This window comes from Chiroxiphia lanceolata, chromosome 3 (genome assembly GCF_009829145.1).
Source record: "Chiroxiphia lanceolata isolate bChiLan1 chromosome 3, bChiLan1.pri, whole genome shotgun sequence".
Classification (NCBI taxonomy): domain Eukaryota; kingdom Metazoa; phylum Chordata; class Aves; order Passeriformes; family Pipridae; genus Chiroxiphia; species Chiroxiphia lanceolata.
This window is the reverse complement of record NC_045639.1, coordinates 51,910,854-51,933,685: the sequence shown is the minus strand read 5'-3', so window position 1 is coordinate 51,933,685 and position 22,832 is coordinate 51,910,854. Positions and strand designations below refer to the sequence as shown.

At 37.5% G+C, this 22,832-nt stretch overlaps 1 protein-coding gene across 16 annotated transcripts in view; it reads left to right on the top strand.

The window, feature by feature from the left end:
* The window catches only part of SYNE1 (spectrin repeat containing nuclear envelope protein 1), a 298,629-nt gene that overhangs the window by 148,593 nt on the left and 127,204 nt on the right, over positions 1 to 22,832 (top strand). For all 16 annotated transcript variants that reach the window (XM_032684535.1, XM_032684534.1, XM_032684533.1 and 13 more), the window contains 15 exons: positions 2,592 to 2,756; positions 4,062 to 4,379; positions 5,148 to 5,303; positions 5,974 to 6,144; positions 6,908 to 7,234; positions 8,535 to 8,687; positions 9,997 to 10,164; positions 11,170 to 11,346; positions 12,195 to 12,341; positions 14,354 to 14,479; positions 15,982 to 16,158; positions 17,916 to 18,181; positions 18,961 to 21,121; positions 21,312 to 21,649; positions 22,315 to 22,459. In XM_032684535.1, coding sequence (XP_032540426.1) covers positions 2,592 to 2,756; positions 4,062 to 4,379; positions 5,148 to 5,303; positions 5,974 to 6,144; positions 6,908 to 7,234; positions 8,535 to 8,687; positions 9,997 to 10,164; positions 11,170 to 11,346; positions 12,195 to 12,341; positions 14,354 to 14,479; positions 15,982 to 16,158; positions 17,916 to 18,181; positions 18,961 to 21,121; positions 21,312 to 21,649; positions 22,315 to 22,459 — 4,995 coding nt within the window. The remainder of the gene's footprint in view (positions 1 to 2,591; positions 2,757 to 4,061; positions 4,380 to 5,147; positions 5,304 to 5,973; positions 6,145 to 6,907; positions 7,235 to 8,534; positions 8,688 to 9,996; positions 10,165 to 11,169; positions 11,347 to 12,194; positions 12,342 to 14,353; positions 14,480 to 15,981; positions 16,159 to 17,915; positions 18,182 to 18,960; positions 21,122 to 21,311; positions 21,650 to 22,314; positions 22,460 to 22,832) is intronic.

Below are 22,832 nucleotides of genomic sequence, written 5' to 3'. Positions count from 1 at the left end.
AATACAGCTGTAACAATGTAACAGAAAGCTATTAGGGCAATTAATAAATATGTCTTCAGGTACCACTGAGCTGCAGATCTTTTCAGAAAGGTTCTAAAAATCTGAAAAATCATCAAGGAGAATAGTCTGAGGTAGTCCATGTCAAAATTTTCATTGACTTCAGCACAGGTATGGCTTTAGCCATTGTGACTGAAAAGTTGAAAAAATCTTTGAACCTGTGATTTGTGTAAGTGTATGTTTGCAATAAATGTTACCAGTCAATCGTGATTCATAGGCAGTTGACAACTACAGAGGCTTCTTATTGAGCTCAAACCTTAATAGCAAGTAAACTGACTATAATGACACAAGCATTATAAGTACTACATTTACTGGTAAATATAGATATTGTATATCTGGAAAAGATTTGGGCACAGACAGATAAAGATCAGGATGTAAGATACAAGATAAAGAAGAAATAATAAAAGACCTGGTGATAGATTTAAAGCTAGGTCATTGTCTCCAGTTAACCCAAATTCTTCTGTGATAATAAATAATGCTTAATGTATACTCAGACAGCCAACTTTTCTTCAGGACAGCAGTGTAGTAAAATTGAATTTTGTTGTCTCAATGATGCCTTTGTCATGTAGAAAGGGCCAAAATTCAGTTTTTCAAGCACATAAGTGATTCACTGTTTTGTGGTCCTCTCTTCCACAACTGCATAGAATGCCATGCAAGAATCACAGAATCACAGAATATGCTGAGTTGACGGGAACCCACAAGGATCATTGAGTCCAACCCAAGAGTCCAACTCTTGGGACCATCCCCAAGAGTCACACTACGTGTCTCAGATATCTTCTTTTCTTTTGACCTTGTGTGAATAAAATTGCTCAGGTTTGCCAGAAAGATAAGTAAGTCCTTGGAAGTGCTAGTGAATACCCGGTATTCCTGTTAGCACGGGGATCCTCTAGCCATTGCCTTTTTCTCTTGCACAAAGCTATACAGACTGCCTATATTTGCTCAGTTTGAGCAACAGCATGGGAACAATGACAAAAGGATGGTAGTTCACAGAGGCAAGAATTCTGTACCTCTTTCCTCATGCAGCAAGAAGCTTTTTTCTCTTCCCATCTGATATTCCAAATGATTGATCTTTTCCATTCCCAGCTGTGGTGATGATGTTAAGTGTCAAGAGTACATTCAACACTTAGAAAGAAATTCAAAGTTCAAAGCAAATAGCTGGAAAGGGAGGAACGTCAAATCCTTTAAAAAGCCTTAGGCCATGTGGGAAAACCTGACAAGATTCACGAAGGGTTTATGGTCCAAACCTGAGCAGACCAAGGCCTGTAATTTCCTGAAGTCACTGTCAAGAGGCAAGAGAACTGATCTCTCTTTCCACCTTCCAGCTTCTGGGCATGGATAGGCCTTGTAGAAGATGGTCTTGTGACAATACTTGTTTTCTTCCTCTCTCCCGTTAGACAGACCCATTAGAAATAAAAGATAAAGCAGACAGTAGGTTCATGGCTGCTTTTTATGAAAGTGTTTATTTCCTTATGAGCCTGCTGCCCTCAGATGCAGCCTGTCTTGTCTCCCTCAGGACTTGATTCCTCATTCCCATAATTTCTTAGGGGGTATGGATTACATGTAGTATATTTTTCTTGCACTTAGAAAGACTACTCTTGTGCTAATATATGACACCTTTCCTTCTGTAGCCCAGATATGGTAATATTTTATTGCTGAGATGTGAAATTACTGTAACTTGCTCACCCACATACACAGAAGAATTGTAGTCTGTTTCTTACTGTGTTCTGTAGGAACTGCCTACAAAGAATTTGGGTAGTCTTCAAACCTAGGATGATAGATATTCTTAATAGAAAATTCTTATTCCATGAGCAAAAAAAAAAAAAGTCGTGCAAAATGAAAAATGTAATTTCTAAGCTCATGTGCTTATTAATTGAAGAATCACAGAATATGCCAAGTTGGAAGGGACCCACAAGGATCATCAAGTCCAACTCCTGGCCCTGCACAGGACCATCCCCAAGAGACACATCCTGTGCCCAAGGGTATTGTCCAAATGCTTCTTGAACTTTGTCAGGCTTGGTGCTTTGACCACTTCCCTGGGGAGCCTGTTCTAGTGCCCAACCACCCTCTGGGTGAAGAACCTTTTTCTAACATCCAACCTAAACCTCCTCTGACACAACTTTAGGCCATTCCCTCTGGTCCTGTCACTGGTCACCAGAGAAAAGAGATCAGTGTCTGCCCCTCCTCTTCCCCTCACTTCAGCAAAGTTAATTTAAATTGATATAAAAATCAAGAAAGTCTCTTGCTATTAGAAACTAAGCTATTATTTAAAAGTAATCCCAGATCAAAACTAAAATCTCAGAGGTCACAAATTTATGTGAAGAATCTTTTAGGATAAGTATCTATAACCCTACAAGTGCCCTCTCTTTCCTTGTAATTGATTAAACCATCTTCAGAGTCAAAGTACTCTTGAATTCTAGGAAAGCTGAGCATCAGATACAAACTTTTCCCCTTTATGGATTTCTGGGTTTTATATTTTCTTGATTTGTTGATACACTAAGATATGTATACATATGTGTAAATACTTTAACAAACAGGAGGCAGTAACAAAAGCTGAAGGACTTCTTACATTACATCAAGAGTACCAAAAAAATTTGAAGGCCTTTGAAGTATGGTTGGAGAAGGAAAAGGAAAAACTTGACTGTTTATCACATCTTGATGGTGATGCCCAGGAGCAGGAGGCAACACTCCGAGATTTACAGGTACGTAATGTGTGACACTCTAAGTAAAACCAAAGAAAAGAAGATAAAAATCTTACTTGTAAAATAACAGAGTAATATTAATTGCCAAACAAAAATTGTATCGAGAACAGCTTGCAATCACATTATATGTCAGCACTTGGCTGCTCAGATTGGTTCCAGTAAAGTTAGTGGAAATATTGTTGCTCATTTTCCGAAAGGTCAGACCTTGAATGAAATCTCCAGGCATACTAATGTTTTCTTGAAAGTATTGAATTTGTGTTGGATGTGGGTCTGCCTCTTCTTTTCTCTGTGTTTCATGAAATATCAAAATATTTTCATTGGCTTTTCATCTTTTATTGCTTACAGTACAGATGCACCTACTTTCAGACAGTTCCATTCATGTAGGCTAGCTCAAGATTATTACTGAATCACTTTAGTGACACTGAAAGGTGAACCTATAGTACTTCACTAATTCCCCAGTTATTATCTTAAGCTGACTTAAAATACTTTAATATCTGTTGCTGAAATCTGCACTTGAGATGTGAAATGTTTCTTATTCTATTTGAGATACTGAGAAGGTCTTTGTATAATCAGGGACTCTGCATATATTTCTTATTATTATAGTTTCCCAAATCTTCGTCCGCAAAGCTCAGCCATGATGATGAGTTTACTTTACAGAAATCCATTTTGAAAATCTGTATATATATCTCAAATGCAAACTAAGATAAAATACAATTGTTTTTTGTTAAGATAATTTCCTTGTTATGTTTTCTGCTCAGATTGAATCTCTTCGTACTTTTAATTAAGTTCTAATAGGCATTAAAATGCCACACATGTCCAGAAGAGGGTATCAAAGTTATTTTGGAGTGTTGTCTCAAACATGTGTTAAAATTAAGATGTTTGTTTATTTTAAAAGATTAAAGCCTCTGTTTTTAAACAGATTCAGTTGTAGAATCAGTCTTACAGTTTGCTTGCCGCATCTGGAAAGTTTCGAATTTAAGGCTGTGGTGAATGGGTTACATTCATCCCGTGCTGGCTTGGGCAGCTAAGGTTTCAGAACTGACAAACTTAGCATGAAGGGAAAGAATTTAATGCATGCTTTATGAATAATTTTCTGCAGTCCACTTGTCAAAAATAGTGATATTTAGCTTGCTTTGTAAGTGAGCACACTGGTGTTCTTAGAGATAAGACTATCTCTAATACATCTTTAACCATAGATAACTAAAGGGAATGCCTAGGTGTTTTAAGTAGAACTAAGGGGTTTTCTGCCATATGTGAATTAAAGGTGTTAATGTAAGGTATGTAACTGTAACTCTGCCTTTACAGGACCTGCAGGTCCATTGCACAGAGGGACAAGCATTACTGAATGCTGCTGTCCATGCCAGAGAGGAAGTGATTCCCTGGGGCATTCCCCAGATAGAAGACAGAGTTCTGGAATCCTTACGGCAGGATTGGCAAGTTTATCAGCACAGGCTTTCTGAAGCAAGAAGCCAATTAAATACCACTGTGAGCAGGCTGAGGTTAATGGAGAAAAAATTTCAGAAGGTTAATGACTGGTTAACAACGCTGGAGGAAAAAGTTGCTATCAGGACTGGGAGGCAGTCTGGAAGAGCAACAAAGGAGATGCAGCTTCAACAAATGAAGGTAAGGAATAGAGTTAAGGGATTCCTTAAACAAAATAATTCGTTAGGTTCCCATGTCAATTCCTGATTGCACTGTGAAAATGAGAGCGAGATTTGCCGTTTATTCTGAGGTGGTGCCTAAAATGATGGATCCGAGAGAGCTTTGTGCCTTCTGGATCCAGGTTCCTGCCACTTTACTGGTAGAGGTATGGCTATACCAATGTTGAGATCTTGCAGGGAGATCTGGAATTCATATGCTCTGTGGTATGTGAAGACGTAACTGAGTGCAAAGATTGGTGCTGGAGTGGAAAAAATTTAATATGGTAGCAAGAGTAAAATGTGACCAACTGTGTTATGAAGTCTCCACTGTGTCGATGTAATAATTCTCCTTTAGTCACTGCAAGGAGAAGACATGGTTCTGAATAAACACAGGAAGCAGATTTGAAGAAGTTCAAGGTTACACTTTACAGCCACCTTTAAAACTTCAGGTGAATTCTATAGCAAGTCCAGGTTGAATTTCTATTATTATTTTGGGGGCGGGTGGGGGAAAGAAAAAAAGCATTGAATCTGTTGTAATGAAATACAGTCCGTATGGTATGAAAAAACTTCCAGCATATTTGTTACATTAGCCTTCATCAGATTCTGTTTTATTTTCCAGTTGTAAATGCATGTTTACAACCATGTATTTGTTTTCCTTTTCAATGATTTCCTGACCTGGTTACAAATAAATCCCTGATATGTTTAAGATGCTTGAATCAGTCATATACGCTTGCTAATTTCTTTGTCATAGAAGTGGCATGAAGACATTGCAATCTACAAAGATGATGTAGAGGAAGTTGGGGTATTGGCTCAGCAAATACTAGAGGAAAGTCTCACTGCAAGTGGAATGGGAAGTCAGGCTACACAACTTACATCTCGCTACCAAACTCTTCTTCTTCATGTCTTGGTAAGTAATAAAAAGTAATTTATTGTAGCATCATACGTTGTCAGTTAAGAAGCATATGTAAACAGACTTTTGTAATTAGACTTTATCAGAGTTTATTCATAACTGTAGACTCAATAACATAACATTCACATATATATTCATATATACACACACATAGATTTCACTGGATTAAGTGTATTATAGAAACATAATCAGGATATTGCAGTATAATGCCCTGTTACTATCTTTTTTGATAGTTTCAGTAGAGAGATTCAGAATTCAGTATGTTTGAATGCCAATCAATCTCTAGAGAAATATTTTCAGGTTCTCACTGATACACACAGGTATGAAGAAAATTTGAATTAGTAATGTACAGTCTTCAGGTCACTGTAAATAGTAATTGCCTCACAGGACTGTAATCACAAATCACAATTCAGAGTTCAAAATGTAAGTACATTTTCAGTGTTTAGATTTAACTCAGTTTTAACATCAATGATTGCCGTATGTACACCCTGACAAGACCCCTGTAAGAATGATCCACTATTTATGAAAGCACTCTAACCTATGTGTTTAATCTTTGTATAACAGGTTTTATTAATAAATAGCGATTTATTGTTATCTTTAGCCAATAGCAATGATAAAAATCTGGGTGGTCCTTGTTTCTTCCCCTACCTTCCATATTTGTTTGAAGGAGCAAATAAAGTTTCTGGAAGAAGAAATACACTGCATGGAGGAGTCAGAATTGTCTTTTAGTGCTTACACAAATTGGTATGGAGCTACTAACAAGAACTTCAGAAATGTGGTCACCAAATTTGACGTGGTTGATAAAACAGCACTGGAGAAAAAAGTGCAGAAACTAGAGGTACTGCTTTCTCAAATGCAATTTTTGTTTCTGTTCACCAAGAAGAGGCTATATTTTAACATACATCTTAACAGTCACTTAAAATTCTGACTTGCCTAGAGAAGCTAATGGGATAAAGACCACGCAGTGTGACACTTTTTGTTCTCGTGTCATATACACGTTAGATCACAGTTTGGCTGTTGAGGTTATAATAGTCCTAAATAATATAATCCTATCCTTCCATAAGGCTTGCATATGTGTTTTGTGTAGATTAAAACTTAAATTCCCATTGCAAGTATATTTTTCTACCAGTATGCACTCTGGCAAGAAGTGCTTCCTATTTCTCCTCATTGAAACAGTAGTAAAACTCACATTTTATCTCATAGTTGTAGATGATCTTTTCGTATGTCCTACAGCTTAAGCTGCTTAAACATAATACACTAGGAGAAAGCTTTCATCTATTCCAGAATTTGGAGTATGAATTCTCTCCTAAGAGCCCTCAGTTTCTCTGTTTATCTTCACAAGCTGACTGCAGAACAGAAGTATTTGCTTTATCTGCTTCCTTCTAGCTTACCACACTTTAACTCCAGGCAATTTTGTAATGAAAAGTCCACTTAGTTTCCTTAGCAATTTCATCTATGTCCTTAGCAAAATAAAAAAAAATGGTGTTAGCCTCTAGATAATGGAATTTAATTAATTTAATCTACTTAATGAATTAAAAATAAAAATAAAAACAAGGCAAAAGTTTCCATACGTTTTCTGTTAACCTACCTTTCCTTTACAGCTGCTATTGAGTGATATGGACATAGGCCACAGTTTACTGAAATCAGCCCGGGAAAAGGGGGAGCGAGCTATAAAATACATGGAAGAAAATGAAGTTGACCAGCTAAGAAAAGAAATTGGTGATCATGTGGAACAGCTCGAAGAGCTGGCAGGCTCCATCAGGAAAGAGCACATGACTTCAGAGAAGTGTCTTCAGCTGGTAAAAGAGTTCTCAGACAAGTACAAGGCACAGACTCAGTGGATCACAGATTACCAAGCCATCTTACATGCTCCAGTAGAGCCAAAGAGTGAACTCTATGAGAAGAAGGCTCAGTTGTCCAAATACAAGGTAAAAAGGGGTTATCTCATTGTACAATTGAATTGATTTTAACCTAGTGATTCTCAATAAATTCTCTGATCAGGTATCCAAGCTTCTTTATAGACACATCTCCGATCTGGATGTCCTAGTCAGCATCAAAGTGAAAATGTGTGTGATAACTGTGTCTACAAACCAGACTGAGGCCCTGTGTTTGAAATGTGAATGTTCTAAAAGGGCTTGCACATCTGAAAATGTCCTGTTAGGGAGCAAAATTCTCTTATGAGTACACATATAAGTAATTGCATTGATCTCAGCTGAGTCAATTACTGTTTCAGCAAAGATAGAAATCATTTGGTCTTCACTGCAGACATTGTCTCTGTTTACAGGCTTAATCAGCTTTCTGGTTAAAGCTGGATATCCCAGCTCAACTGATATCTGACAGTCAGCTGCTATGACCTCTTATGTTTTTAGTTAGGATTTTTATGAAGTGTTTGGGGGTTTTTTTCCAGTCACAAAAATGAGTAGAAAATTTGCCGGCAAACCCCATTTCTTCTCCTCATGATGTTTTTGTAAAATACTCCAGGATTACAGATGTTTCACGAAATGTGGACTGTGTCTGGCTGAGGTGGAGCTAACTCTCCTCATAGCAGTCCATATAGTGCTGTGCTTTACATTTGTGGCTAAAAAGAATGGTGTTGACAGACAAGTGTTTTGGTTATTGCTGAGCAGTACCTACAGGGCATCAAGGCTTTCTCTCTGAAGCTGCCCCCTACCCCTTGCTGGCTTCCCTACTCAAAGTCATATGTCATAGCTGTGTGCTTGCTTCTTACATGTTTGAGGAGTTGGTATCTCACTGTCATTTGGCAGATGCTGGCATGTGCCATGCTGTCTGAGCCAGAGGTACAAGGACGTAACAGGTCAGATTGCTTACTCTTGAGAGTACAGTGGTAGGTACTCCTCTGCACACCATCTCATTAAGGGGATGGCTTTGGTCATACTTTCCCACCTATTTTCAGGACTTGTTCCTCTGAACAAATTTTATCCCTAGCACTTGCCCCTTCACACATATTAACTCCTTTTGCTTCATCAGCTCCAGATTTTCAGCCATGCTGCTAGCCGCTCAGAAAAGGAACAATTGTTTTTAGACGCATGCAGACTTGTCTCAGGACACGGCTGAGAAACATAATCCTGTACTGATAAACAAAGCTTCTCTTATCTGGAGAGGATGATATATACCATAATAGAGGACTGTGCTTCAGATCAGAGGGAAGTTAGTGAAATACATCTTAGGTGATCAATAGATATATTTTAATTCTTGCTTGCATTGTAGTCCATACAACAGACCATTCTGTCCCATGAACCTTCAGTAAAGTCAGTGGTTGAAAAGGGAGAGGCACTTTTTGACCTGGTGAAGGATGTGACTCTAAAGAACAACATTCGAGACCTTCAGAGCAGTTACCAGGAACTCTGCAGCAAAATAAAGGTAAAAAGCCAGGAATAAGACTTCCAATTTACTGTATTTTTACCCCTCTTTAAGAAGTTAGTAAGCTATTTCATGCTGTCGTGTCTGTACACAGAGCCAGCTACCTTTAATTACTTCTGGTGTTTTGTTATGGGGGTTTTGGGGGTTTTTTTGTTTGAGTTTTTTGGGGGGGCAGACAGGAGCAATAAGCAGTTCTTGAATATGGATAAAACTACCTCGATATATTTAACAAGAGTAGCTGAAATGAATTTTAAGTGTGGCAGGTGAAGTCTTTGTACTTTGTAGCATTAAGGAGAAAGGTATTAGTGACTAGTCTGTACTATTGTTACTATAATTGCTTTTAATAGATTTCTAAATGCGTTATTTCTTGAAGGGACAGATGTCCTTAAATTATACCATTTTCTCTTGTTTCTGCTTGATCTTCCACAACCCCTGTTTAATCTAGTTTAGTTGTTGAATAGAAGTCACTGAAGAACATAAACTGCAAGATGGATATAATTTAATTCGACAAGGATGTTATCAATTAACATTGATTCATTAGTCCATGTGCATGTAGTACTTTGAAAGACCTAATGCCTCCGAGGACGTCCTAAAGTATGATTATTCCTAAAGCTTTTAATAGATGTTATACTCCTAACAAGGATAAGCTCTGCAAACCATGTTAGTACATATGTTTGACCCAGGCACCTTTAACTTGCCAATCCACCTACCAATAGGAGATGATTTTATTTTTTTCAGAGTTGACTTTTAGTTCAAAGACATGCTTCTGATCTGCACCACAAAATTGATATCTGTAGCATCAGATATAATGTTGATAGCTTAAATTTAGAGAAGCTTATGAAAACTCTTTCTTAAAGAGAATAAATACATTTTAACTCAATGTGTACATTCTTAATTTGCCCCCCACAGTCACAGGCAATATGTACGTACAAAGGCTGTAAGTAGTAGGGACTCAACCAAAACATTTGGTAGGTCAAGTGCAATCTCTCAAAGAGCTTGTGATAACTGTAAGTAAACTTAATGTCAGGGTGAGAGTGTTCATTTTCTCAAAGTAAGGAGATCCTTCAAAGGATAGTATTTCATCTGGATTGAAAATACTGCTTGGTACCACTGAGTTTATTCACTGAAATAATCCCTTTGATGTTTTCCTTTACAGTCAATCATATGGGAGTCCCTCACAGGAATATAAATTTAGATGACAACTCATTATGCTTTCAAGCTCTTGGTGGGTTTTGGTTGGTTTGGGGTTTTTTAAATTCTTGTAATTTCCTGGATATTTAATTTAATTTTGATTATTGTGGACCTGCAGGCATGTGTTGAAACCTTAGAAGTGAGAGTAAAAGAACATGAGGATTACAATAGTGATTTGCAAGAAGGGGAGAAATGGTTATTACATATGTCCAGCAGATTGGTCAGCCCTGACCTCGTGGAAAGCAACAATCTTGAAATAATCACTCAGCAACTAGCTAACCACAAGGTGGGTTTGCTACTGGTAATCTTCCTTCTTCCAGTAAAATAGAATTTTGCATCTTTGCTTCTCTGCCTCTTCTCCAGAGCTCTGATTATTTGTCATTCACTTGTTTTCTTCCACTTACTGCTGTGTAAATAAGTGTCAATGTCATTAATGCAGTTTAACAAATCTAGCTTGTTGTTAGGATCATTTTATGGATGAGACTGTATCTACACAAGAGCTTTGATGTACTCTGATCTGAATTCTGTGTCAGTTTGTTGCTGAGACTTCCTGGGAAATAACCCCCAAAAAATCAGATTGGGGTCATTTTACTTCTAAGGTATTTTTTGGTCTGGAACTTCTAAGGTTAAAAAAACCTTCAATTTTTAATTTATTTTTTCATCTGTTAGGTTGTAGCATTTCCTCCATTGCTTTTATTCAAGGTATTGTTATGGTTGCTATTAGTGATTATCATTCAATACATCGATAGCCATTGCTTTCTGGAAGATAAAAGAAAGCAAAATCCAACCCTCCGCACCACTACCTGAAACTGAGATTCCAAGGGAAAATATTGAAATGTTTTAATGCTTTGTGATTAGTGTGTTATTCTTCAAGTAACCTCCTTAGATAAAAATTTGTCTACACCAAAGTCAGTGGAAAGTACTGTCCACACTGAAAGAGCTCATGGAATAAGATATGATTGAGCATGAGATTTCGTTCTCATTACTAGTCACAAGAGAAGGTGGAGGAGCCCTGGAGGGCATGCAACAGAGGAAGATTATGGGTAGTCTAGGGGCCTGAGCATATAGTGTTTACACATTATGACAGTGCTACTGATGTTTCTGTGGGATATCTGTGTAAAGATTTTTGACAATGATTTTAAAATGAGCATGCACTCTAATAGCTTGACTATGACAATGCATGTTATTTGCAAACTTTTTTTCCAAATCTGAAGAGTATTTAGAGGAGGGGGAAAAAAAAAGTTCTGCACCACAACATATTTCTTCAAAATTATTTTATCTGTTTTTTTAGGCTATCATGGAAGAAATTGCAGGATTTGAAGATTGTTTGAACAACCTTAAGAGCAAAGGTGATTACCTGATCAGTCAATGCGCAGAACATCTTCAAGCAAAGTTTAAGCAAAACATACAAAGCCATCTTCACGGGACAAGGGACAGCTATTCTGCCATATGTAGCACAGCCCAAAGAGTAAGTCTTGTTTCAAGATAAATTTTTGTGCCATTTAAGAATAAAATGCCTTATTATTTCTGAGTACTTCTTTCTTTAGATAGTGAAAAACTCTTTCTACTGTTTTCTTTTAAACTGAGCCAGCAAGTTACTGATGTAGTGCTTTATCATTACTGTGCTACAGTTGAATTCCTTGTGATCCAAATGTTGCCTTGCAGCCAGCAAAACTAGTTGCCTGTCAGTTCTTACCTTGATCTCCCCACACCCTAGCTACCTTCATGTTACACTAGCTTCTGAGCAGCTGCAGCAAAGAAATTAGAACTATTCCTACTTTAGAAACTAGGGAGAAAATTGCACTCTTAGTGTCCGTAGTTTGCCTACATACATAACAGGTCTCAAGTATGTGCAGGGAAATACTGTCTCTCTTATTAAAACCAGAATATACAGTTAAGAAGGGCTAGCTGGGTCATTCTGTTAAACCAATTAGGAGATCAAGCCACCAGTCAAAAAACAAACAAACACAAAACCCCAAAACCAAACCAAGCAAACAAGCAAAAACTAAAACAAACAAACCCCCAAAAACAAACAGTCTCATACAAAGTCAATGGCAAAATGTTGAACAGGAATGAAATAATACACCATGCTCTTCATTTGCATCTTTATTTTTTTCTTTCCAGAAGCTGTGCATTAGATATTGTCAATCTTCACATACTAGCAAGATGCACGGAGCTTTCAGCCTTTGCTACTTTGTACAAGGGCTAAAATAACTCATCTTCATAATTCTGTTTAATCTGTGGTTTTCAAGGTGGGAGAAGAGAGACAATGGTGGTATTTGAAGATGTTATAAACGTACAAAATGTTTGATTTAGGTGTACCAGACTTTGGAACATGAACTCCAGAAGCATGTTAATCATCAGGATACCCTACAACAGTGCCAGACTTGGCTGTCTACAGTACAGTCAGAGCTAAAGCCAACTACCTGGACACCTTTCAGCCTGGCAGATGCAGTTAAACAGGTAAAAGTTCAGCACTTGAAAAAGCTGAAAAATTATCCTTAATAAGGTGAGTTTAGATATGAGCTTTGAATTACTAGAAATTAGACATTCTCTAGCCTTCTCAGAAGGCTGAATAGCCTCACTTTTCATTCCCAGCTCCAAAATGAATATCTGGGTGAAAAATAACTGTAGGTAAAAAAATTAAACAGGGCTTTTGGTAGCTCAGCTTAATGCTTAGAAGTACATACCTGGAAAATGTTGTCTAATTAGATAAACCTGCTCAGATACTCCACAGATGTGTTTAGCAGAGAGGTTGTGTCTTTTTGCTTATCCATTTGCCCATCTGTCTACCATGTTACTATATGAGACCTGGTTTCACAGTATCATGGACACAGAGTCAGTTATCAGGCTATTAAAACAACATTTTTCAGCCTAAGAGCATAGAATTGACTGTAGCCGATATTAAGCATTAAGACTGCTTTTTTTCCTTCTTGATTATTTTTAGTAACAATGTGTTTTACATTGTACCTTGTTTTTAAATTAAACTGGTATGGTGCTAAAAATGCTGGAATTCAGAGCTGTCTCATCCAACATCTGGCTTAATAAAGACCTTGAAATACTAGAGATGGAGATCCACAAGGGTAGGGGAAGCAGGGGATGACAGTGGGACCAGCAGGGCAACACCTTCCCATCAATGTGCAGAACTGCAGCTCAAAGATTAGTTGAGCAGAGTCCCTCTGATGTCATCCATTGGCTGGTGACCATCAGGCAAGTCCGTAGGGGTGAGGTCAATCCCAGGGGAAGGTAGTGAGTCAGGGCCAGAAGGCAAGGCCAGGAGGATCAGCCAGGCACAGATGCACCTGTAGTGTAGCTCAGGTGAGTTCCACAGGTGTGTGAGGGACTGAGCTTAGCTTACCTGCATGGCTGCTCTATGCTTCTCCGGTCATCAGGTCCCAGCGGGACAGAGTCATAACTGGCCCTAAGCAGAAGACCCAAACCACAAGGAGAGGGGGATAGAGGTTGCAGAGCCCTTTGGTGCAGTGATGGCCCTGCTCTTCCCTGAGGATTAAGCACCTGTTCCTCTGCGTGACTGTTCTTAGTGTGAAAAATAGTTTCCCTCATTTAGGAAGAATTCCTTCAGACCTTCCAAAATGCTTCATACTACAGCCTCATATCCTTACAGCTCTTTGCTGGATTTATGTCTGTTTGCCAGTATCTCTTTTATGAGGGAAGAGGGAAACTGGGCCAAATAAACTAGGGACAGCTGGACAAGTGTAAGTACAGGAGAATAATCACTTGCCGAAGCTTGTGCTCTGCATTCTTGCTAATACAGTCATTTGGAGTTGCCACAAGGGCACACTACTGTTTTGTTCAACTTTTTGCCCGCAAGGACCCACAACAGGCCCTCTGCATTAGGTGATCTGTCACCTTTCCTCCCTGGGACTCTTATGTTATTGCCCTGTTTGTTAGCACTCAGATAATAATTTTTTTTAGGATAAGGAAAGTCTTCGTAGGGAGAAGTCAGCTCCTATGTGCAATGTTGAGAGCAAGAACCCTTAACAGTGTCATGTTGTCTCATCTTGCCAATCACAGGTACTAGGAATGTTGGAAGGTTTTCAGAAGGTGTGGGAAAGTGTATTGTGAAGCTGAGCTGAATTCTTCATGATCTGTCAGACACTGGAGAATTTTACAGTTATAGGAATAGGCCACATTGATAATCCCATAAAGCCCTGCTTCCCATTCACATTGGGAAAGTCAGTCACCTTGTATGTTTCTATCCAAAGCTTTATTTATAAAGAAATAAGTTAGCTAATACATATGTCTCTAAGTGCTCTGGTAATTAGATGATAATCAAGCCTTTAAGGGTTATTCCTTTCCATGATTATAACATAACAGCCTTACCTAATAAAATAGTGTATATCTACATTTAATTTTATGGAAATAATAAGCTAAAGCAAAAATACTGAAATGCATGACTGTAATAAAATAAGGTATTATTTCCACAGTCTCAGAGTTTATTTGTCTTCCCCCAGGTTAAACATTTCCGGGCTCTGCAGGAGCAGGCCAACACATACTTGGATCTTCTGTGCTCCATGTGTGATCTGTCAGATGCCACAGTGAAGAGTACAGCAGCAGATATTCAACAAACAAAACAAACGGTACAGGATAACCACAACAACTCACTTTTAATCCTATTTAGAGCTTTAACAGCCCTAATCTGTTCCCTTTTAAAAAGGTCATATTGGGTAACAGTTTACAGAAATATCATCTTCCTTTCTTCTTAAGTATTTCTTTAAAAATAGTTTGCTCTTTATACCTTTTTTTTTTTTAAATTATTAAATACACATGTTGCCATCCTGGTACTAATACAAAGACACACAACAAAGGTTGCTAAAGGTATTTAGGCAATGTTACAAGATGTTGATCTAAAGCCACAGAAATAACATTCTGTGGAAAAAACCTGATCCAAATTATCTGTTTTCATAAAACACAATTCAGTATGTTCTTTTCTGTATTTTATTAAAGCTTAGACATATTTTATTGTTATTATTTATTCAACAATAGACTGATGTTCATAATACGGTATATGAATATATTAGGAATATATTAATTATAATCATAATAAAAAATTTGTATGGTTCAATTCATGAATCAAAGTGCATCTACTTCAGCATATTAATTTATAGAAGTGTACCTCAATTTTAAGTTTTAAAGTTACTTAGTACTTGGTTTCAAAATAGAACTATAAATAAAAGTTACTGGAAAAGAAACATTATGAGCATTCCTGTTGTTGGAAATAGGAAAAATTTAGTTTCACTTGCACAGACACACAGTTGAAATTTTGATACTACTTCTACCAAGAATAAAAATCTAATACATACAGTAACAGTATTCCATACCAGAGAAGCAAATTGTGCAAATCCAGGTAATCCATAAAAATATGGCAGTCCAAGTATTGAATAGCTGAAAAGCATCCCAAACATCAGAATAAGATTCCTCTTATTCTGATATATATTATTGATATATAAAGCAGTGAAACATTTTTAAGAAGTCACAGATGGTAAAGTGCTGAGATATATTAAGCTGGTTGAATGTCTAAACCTTAAAGGCACCCAACTGCTGTATGTGGAGTGAAAGAAGCTGTGTCACTATTGGTGTAAGAGGATTGATGGGCTCAGATCCAGTAAGCATTCTTCTTGGCATTTTAGAAAAGACATATAAGCAAAATAACTGGGCTAAACAAATTAAATGGAAGTGTTTAGTTTAAGATTTTATTTTGCAAATGTGAATGCATGTAGGGTACAACCTGGCAATATTCTTGGCATACAGTAGACTAAATTATACAGTTAATTTAAAGCTTTAACAAAGGACTGAGAACACTGAAATACGCAGAGTCATAAATATACTTGCTTCTCTCAAGGGTGAATGATAATTAGTTTCATTATTTTTGTTATCCCACAGCTTTCCTTTGATAGGTACAATTTTGTGACTTTTGAAGGTTAAGACTCTTTTTATGGATAATATTTGCCCCTTCAGAATCTAGTGTAGAAATTGCTTTAAGTACAGTATTGTGCTCAGAGGAAAAATTATATTCATCCTCCATTCTCCAAAAATGGACGCATTAAAGTATTCCTACTCTTTTTCATTTATTTTCTTCTAGATTGAGCAACAGATAAGGCATTCTCAGTATTTGTCTCAAGGTTGGGAAGAGATCAAACAATTGAAAGCTGAGCTCTGGATATATTTCCAGGATATGGATCAACAACTACAGAATTTAAAAAGGAGACGGGCAGAGTTGGAGCTAAACATTGCCCAGAATATGGTACTCAAAGTTAAGGTAAGGAGACTGGGTTAAGAACAGAAGGTAAGGAAGAAGTTCATCCTTTAGCTGATATTATTTTATGATATTATATGCACATATTGGATACAATTGCTCATATGCTCTAAGCAAGAGCAGAAAAAACAGGGAAAAGAGTGTTTCGTTATTGATGTTGCATGATGATTCAGAAAGCAGAAAACTGCTCTTTAGTGTTTTTCTGGCTTTGATTTTTTTAACAATAGACATTTTTCAGGCCACTGTTCTGATTTGCCTTTACTTTTAGAGTACTAAATGCTGATCACAGTGGATCTGAAAATAAAATCTGCAAATTGGGCTTGCTAAATTCTTTGATTTCTGTACTTCTAAATAGTTAGGAGTATTTCAGAATTAGTCCAGGAAGCTATTTGATGTTGCTGATCTCTGAGACTAGGTATGACAGAAACCCAGTTTAACTAATGAGACAAATGCCTTCAAATCTTCACTCATTCATTCCTGAAGAGAGAATTTTTATGACCATTCTGTACACATCACAAACATCAGTAAAGTAACAAAAAGAAAGTAGATAATTTCTTTATTAAATGATTGAATACTTGGGGTTTGCATTTTTGGTCTAGACTTTGCTTGTATTCTTTTTCTGATAAGCCGGGAATTAGGTGAAAGGTAAACGGCACTTCCTCTTCATCTCTGTTGTACTCACATGCTTGAACAAAGTCATAGCCTTTGAAGATGCCTCAGTGCAATCTGGACTGAAAGCTGTTATACTAGGTATCATTAGAGCCCAGGGAGAAGAAAGAGTCTGCATTTCTTCACTATTTCAGTCAGGAACTTTGAATTATAATGAAAGGGTGACACCTGCTGTACTGTCAGATGTGGCACAGTGTGTATTTTTCCCTATAATTTGCCCTGGTAAAGGAAGATGCCTAGTTCCATTTGAAGCAGTCATGAAGAGGAATGAGGCTGAGCTGGGCAGTAGCATCTCTACTTCAGAAATCCTGCCAGCCTTTGGTGAAAACATATCTTCCCAACAAAGTGCTGGAGCTAGGAATTCTTGTTTAGTTACAGTTACTGGAACTAGAATTTGGGAAAAGATTGTATTTGCCTTAGGCAGCATGTAAGGGCTAAAAAAATACTTGGTTAGCTTTATGTGTCAGTATATTGTATATTCTGCTTTTTGGGATCTCTGACTTCTTATTTGGTAAGAAATGTGTATGCAGATTAACTCCTTTAGTTATTAGTTATTAACTAAAATAACAATCATACCTTGGTAATCACTGGCTTTTTTTCAATGACAGTGATAATGGTTGATGTTACAGAAGTAGGAGCAATACAAAGTATCGATGTGGAGGCTCACTGACTCATGGACTCTGCTTCTTATTTTTAGTCCGTAATGAAAAACAAAAAGGAAAAAAAATAAGCTAGAAACAGAAATGGTACCCGTAATATAAATTATTCTCCTGAGACTCAGACTATCTTGCATGTTTTAGTATATGGTGGGAGCTGTGCTAGTCTAGAAGCCTGGACAACAAGATGTGACTCCATCATGATTTCTGTTTATCACTGGCACTTGGAAGTTCCTCTGATTTGCTTTCACATCTCTAACCAACTTGTGTTCACCTGGGAAGGAGGGTTAGGAGAGCAGAGAAGACACTTCTTCCAATTTACATTTGCCTAGGCAGATAATTAGTCCTTACACAATTTATTTATTTCAGAGTTTTTACTTATATTCCACTTCGAGTATGTGTCGTTATACTGGTTTTTACTTATATCTATTTCAGGAATTCAGTCAGAAGTTACAGTCTAAGCAGTCAGCTCTTACATCTATGACTGAGAAGATGAACAAGCTAACCCAAGGGCAAGAATCACCAGAACACAAGGAAGTAGGAGAACTGAGCAACCAGTGGCTGGACCTCTGCCTTCAGGCACACAGTTTGCTCATGCAGAGGGAGGAGGATCTGCAGAGGACAAGAGATTACCATGATCGCATGAACGTAGTTGAAGTTTTCTTGGAAAAGCTCACAAAAGAGTGGGACAACCTAGCTAGGTAAAAAAGGAGTAGCATGCACAAAGCAAACATGCATATATATTGAAAGAACTGTTTACAGAATGTCTTTAAGTTGGAGCCACTAAAAATCCTTTTTTCTATGCCTAATTAAAAGCACTCCTCTCTTATTAATTATAAGGCAATTAATTACTTCAGTTGAAATGAAGAGAGTTTGAGAAGCCGAATCTTCAGTGTTTGTCTTTATGGCAAGTAGTGATTGATCCTATCTCAGGGTATAGTATTTCCTGATGTTTCAAGAATGCTATTTCATTCGAATGCTTTCATTTGTCTTTACTGTATTTCATGAGTTTTTCATTGTGATATTGTGTTATATCTATGAAAATGTTATATTAAAGCTTAGTTACTACTGCTAAATGTTTGCAACTCCTTTGTATAGCATAAACACACCAGCTGTGTGTAAAATTGTGAGTCTACTGCTGCTGCTATCACTATCATGGAACAAAATTCACTTCAACCTCAATACTTGTTGTTTGTATGTGCAATATAACCAGTATGCTCTGTAGTATTCAGATATATTTCCATGGTCAGCCTGATGACCATACTGCAGATGAAAGGGAAAGAAATAAATTTATTGAACTTTTTAATTAATATTCAAGACTATTACCTTCAAGTTATTCTGAAAACTGTAGGTCTTTATATCATATTGATTTCAGTACGTTAATTAATTAATTAATTATAATTAATCCTGACGTCTTGTAAAAGTCTGTCCTGAAATAGGATCTAATAATTCATTTCTGTCCTGTCCATTTTGATTATAGATCTGATGCTGAAAGTACAAATGTGCACCTTGAAGCTTTGCAGAAATTGGCAATGGCGCTACAAGAAAGGAGATTTGCTCTGGAAGATTTCAAAGATCAGAAACAGAAGATGATAGAACATCTGAATCTTGATGACAAAGAATTAGTAAAGGAACAATTCAGTCATTTTGAGCAACGCTGGACTCAACTGGAGGACCTTGTCAAAAGGAAAATTCAAGTTTCTGTTTCAACTTTAGAAGAGCTCAATTTGGTGCATTCCAAATTTCATGAACTAATGGAATGGGCAGAGGAGCAGCAACCTAGTATCTCAGAGGCTCTTAAACACAGCCCTCCACCAGATTTGGCTCAGAGTCTTCTCATGGATCATCTTACCATTTGCAGTGAGCTTGAAGCCAAACAGCTCGTTCTGAAGATGCTTGTGAAAGATGCTGACAGGGTGATGACCAATCTAGGGCTCAATGAAAGGCAAGAGCTGCAGAAAACAGTTTCTCATGCACAGCACCATGTGGCTTGTCTGAGCGATTTGGTTGGCCAGAGGAGAAAACACCTGAATAAAGCACTGTCTGAAAAGACCCAGTTTCTCATGGCAGTCTTTCAGGCTACAAACCAAATTCACCAGCATGAGAAGAAAGTAATGTTTCCAGAACACATTTGTCTCTTGCCAGAAGATGTGAATAAACAGATCAGGACTTGTAAGAATACCCAGACTAACTTGAAGGCCTATCAAAATGAGGTCACAGGGTTGTGGGCTCAAGGAAGGAATTTAATGAAAGAAGCAACAAATCAAGAAAAGAGTGAAGTGTTAGGTAAACTGCAAGAACTACAGAATGTGTATGACACTGTTTTACAAAAGTGTAACCAGAGATTGTTAGAACTAGAGAAAAATATTGTTTCCAGGAAATATTTCAAAGAAGACTTAGATAAAGCTTGCCATTGGCTAAAACAAGCTGATATTGTCACATTCCCAGAAGTCAATGTAATGAATTCTGACACTGAGCTATACAGCCAGTTGGCAAAGTATCAACAGATTCTTGAGCAATCTCCAGAATATGAAAACCTGCTACTTGCACTGCAAAGAGATGGTCAAGAAGTCCTACCATCACTTAATGAAGTGGATCATTCCTATCTGAATGAAAAACTTAACAGTCTCCCTCAGCAATTCAATATTGTCACTGCTCTGGCAAAAGAAAAATTATATAAAGTTCAGGAAGCAATTTATGCCAGAAAAGAGTATACCTCTTTGATTGAGTTGACAAGTAAAGCTCTGACTGAGCTAGAGGATCAGTTTGTTAACATGGACAAAGCTCCAGCTGCTGTTCTAGCTAAAGAAGCTGTGTCACTCCAGCAGGCCTACAGAGATCTCTTAGGTGAAGTGGTAAGCCTTGGTGCAGCAGTGGATGAACTGAACCAGAAGAAGGAGGCCTTTCGGAGCACTGGCCAACCATGGCAACCAGATGAAATGTTAAAACTTGCCACACTGTATCACAAGTTGAAAAGGCAAATAGAACAGAAAATCACCTTGTTGGAAGACACTATAGAAGCATGCCAGGAACATGAGAAAATGTGTGTGCAGTTTGAGGCACAGCTCGAGGCAGTAAAAAGGGAGCGGATTAAGGTAAATGAAGAAACGCTCCCAATAGAAGAAAAGTTGAAAATATACCATTCTCTGGTGGGCAGCTTGCAAGACTCAGGAAGTCTTCTGAAGCGAATAACTGAACATCTGGAAGCCCTTTCTCCTCAGCTTGACTCGTCTGCATATGAGACAACAAATCACCAAGTGCAGGCTTGGCAAGAGAAACTGAAGTCTTTGCATGCTGCCATTGTTGACACCGTAATGGAGTGTGAGAACAGACTTGTGCAAAGCATAGACTTCAAGACAGAAATTTGCCGCTCACTCGACTGGTTGAGATGGGTGAAAGCAGAACTTAATGGAACATTAAGTTTGGACTTCAAACTTCAGTGCATCCAAGAAGAAATCCGAAAGGTTCAAATACATCAGGAAGAAGTGCAGTCAAGCCTGAGAATAATGAACGCACTGAGCAATAAAGAGAAAGAGAGATATATGAAAGCAAAGGAGCTGATACCTGCTGACCTGGAAAACACTCTTGCTGAGCTGATGGAACTAGATGGTGAAGTTCAAGAAGCTATACATGTGAGACAGGTTAGTGCATCCTAACTGTAGTTAGTTTCTCAGTCATGAAGCTGAAAATGATGGCTCTGTGGGTTGATGTTTGCAATCAACATGAAAAGATTTATTTTAATAATCCTGTTGTTTCTTTTTTTTTTTAATGACACAGGCTGCTGTGATTTTATATTTGTGACCATCTGTATAATTTTCCCTTTTATTTCAGGCTACCTTGAATAAAGTATATTGCCTCTGCCAAAGATACTACCAAGTGATGCAGATAGCAAATGACTGGCTTGAAGATGCTCAGGAATTTCTACATTTAGCAAGAAATGGTTTAGATGTTGAGAATTCTGAGGAGAATCTAAGGAACCACATCGAATTTTTCAGCACAGAAAGTCAGTTCAATAATCATTTGAAAGAGTTACAGGGCCTTGTGTCTGAGATAGAGCCCTTTATACAAGCCACAGCAAGAGAAAAGCTGGTACAGAATGTAGCTGCATTGGAAGAAAAGGCCAAAGGGACAAAGCAAGAAGCCAAAACCCAGCAAGAGCAGTTACAAAGGTATATTCTTTACTTATTTTTCTTTCATTTTAAGATCACCTTATTGGTGATGGAAGAAAGAGATCACAACATTAATTGGAGTTTTGTAAATATTTTTGCTACTTATGAGAGAAGTGGATATTGGGATTCAGAGTTCTTGGATTCTGTTTTCTTCTCTGCCCCAAACTGACTAGTTGTGTGATCTTGAGGAAGTTATAATATAATTATATTAAACTTGAAACAACACTGAGAAGAAGAGTAGGGAATGACTGTCCCGTATTTCACCTGACACAAGACCTATGCAGAAACAAATGAAATTGAAGCAGAGATTTTTGGACTAAAAGGAAGTACCTTTCCAATCATAATATCTATTTTACTTATTATTCTTCAATGTTCTGGATTCTGCAAGCTTGGTTAGGTTTAAAAGGCAATGTAGACAGTCACTGAGAAAAAGTCATACAAGGATTATTAAATGCCCAGCTATGGTTTTTGGAAGGCATAGCTGAAAATCAGGAGCATATGGTTCTATGTATGCTCTTTCTCAGTAATCTTTCTTTTTCTTGGAAAATACTGTGTAACAGCAAAACTAAGCAGTTACATTTAAAACTAGGCGCAACAATATTCCTTATTTTCAAATGGTTTTATATTGCATTGATTTGTTCTTTCTGGAACCGTATTTGTTTCAGATGTGCTTCTGAGTGGCAGGAGTACCAGACAGCAAGGCAGAAGGTTATTGAAGTGATGAATGAGGCTGAGAAAAAATTATCTGAATTCTCAGTAGCTAAAACTGCTTCTTCTCATGAAGCAGAAGAGAAATTGCTAACACATAAGGTAAGGTACTGATAATTGCATGAAATCCTTTTCTTTCAAATGAAAATAAATATATGTTACGTAAGTCACTACCTGTGGTAACACTAATTTCAATTTTTGCATCTTTTCCTGTAGCACTTACCTGTGTCATAGCACACCAAGGGGTGTTTAGTGTAGTGGAAAACACACATTTAATTTGTGGGGTGACAAAGACAGATACTTTTAATCACTGTTCAACTTGTCTGTCTATGTGCCTATGACTGTAGAGAAATGCAAAGAGTCAGGAGGTTCCTAAAAACCTTGTATATATTAACCCCAAAATTATGTACCCTACAAGAAACTCAGATCAATAGAAAGATCCATCTACTTTGGATCACATTGAATAGTTTTACTA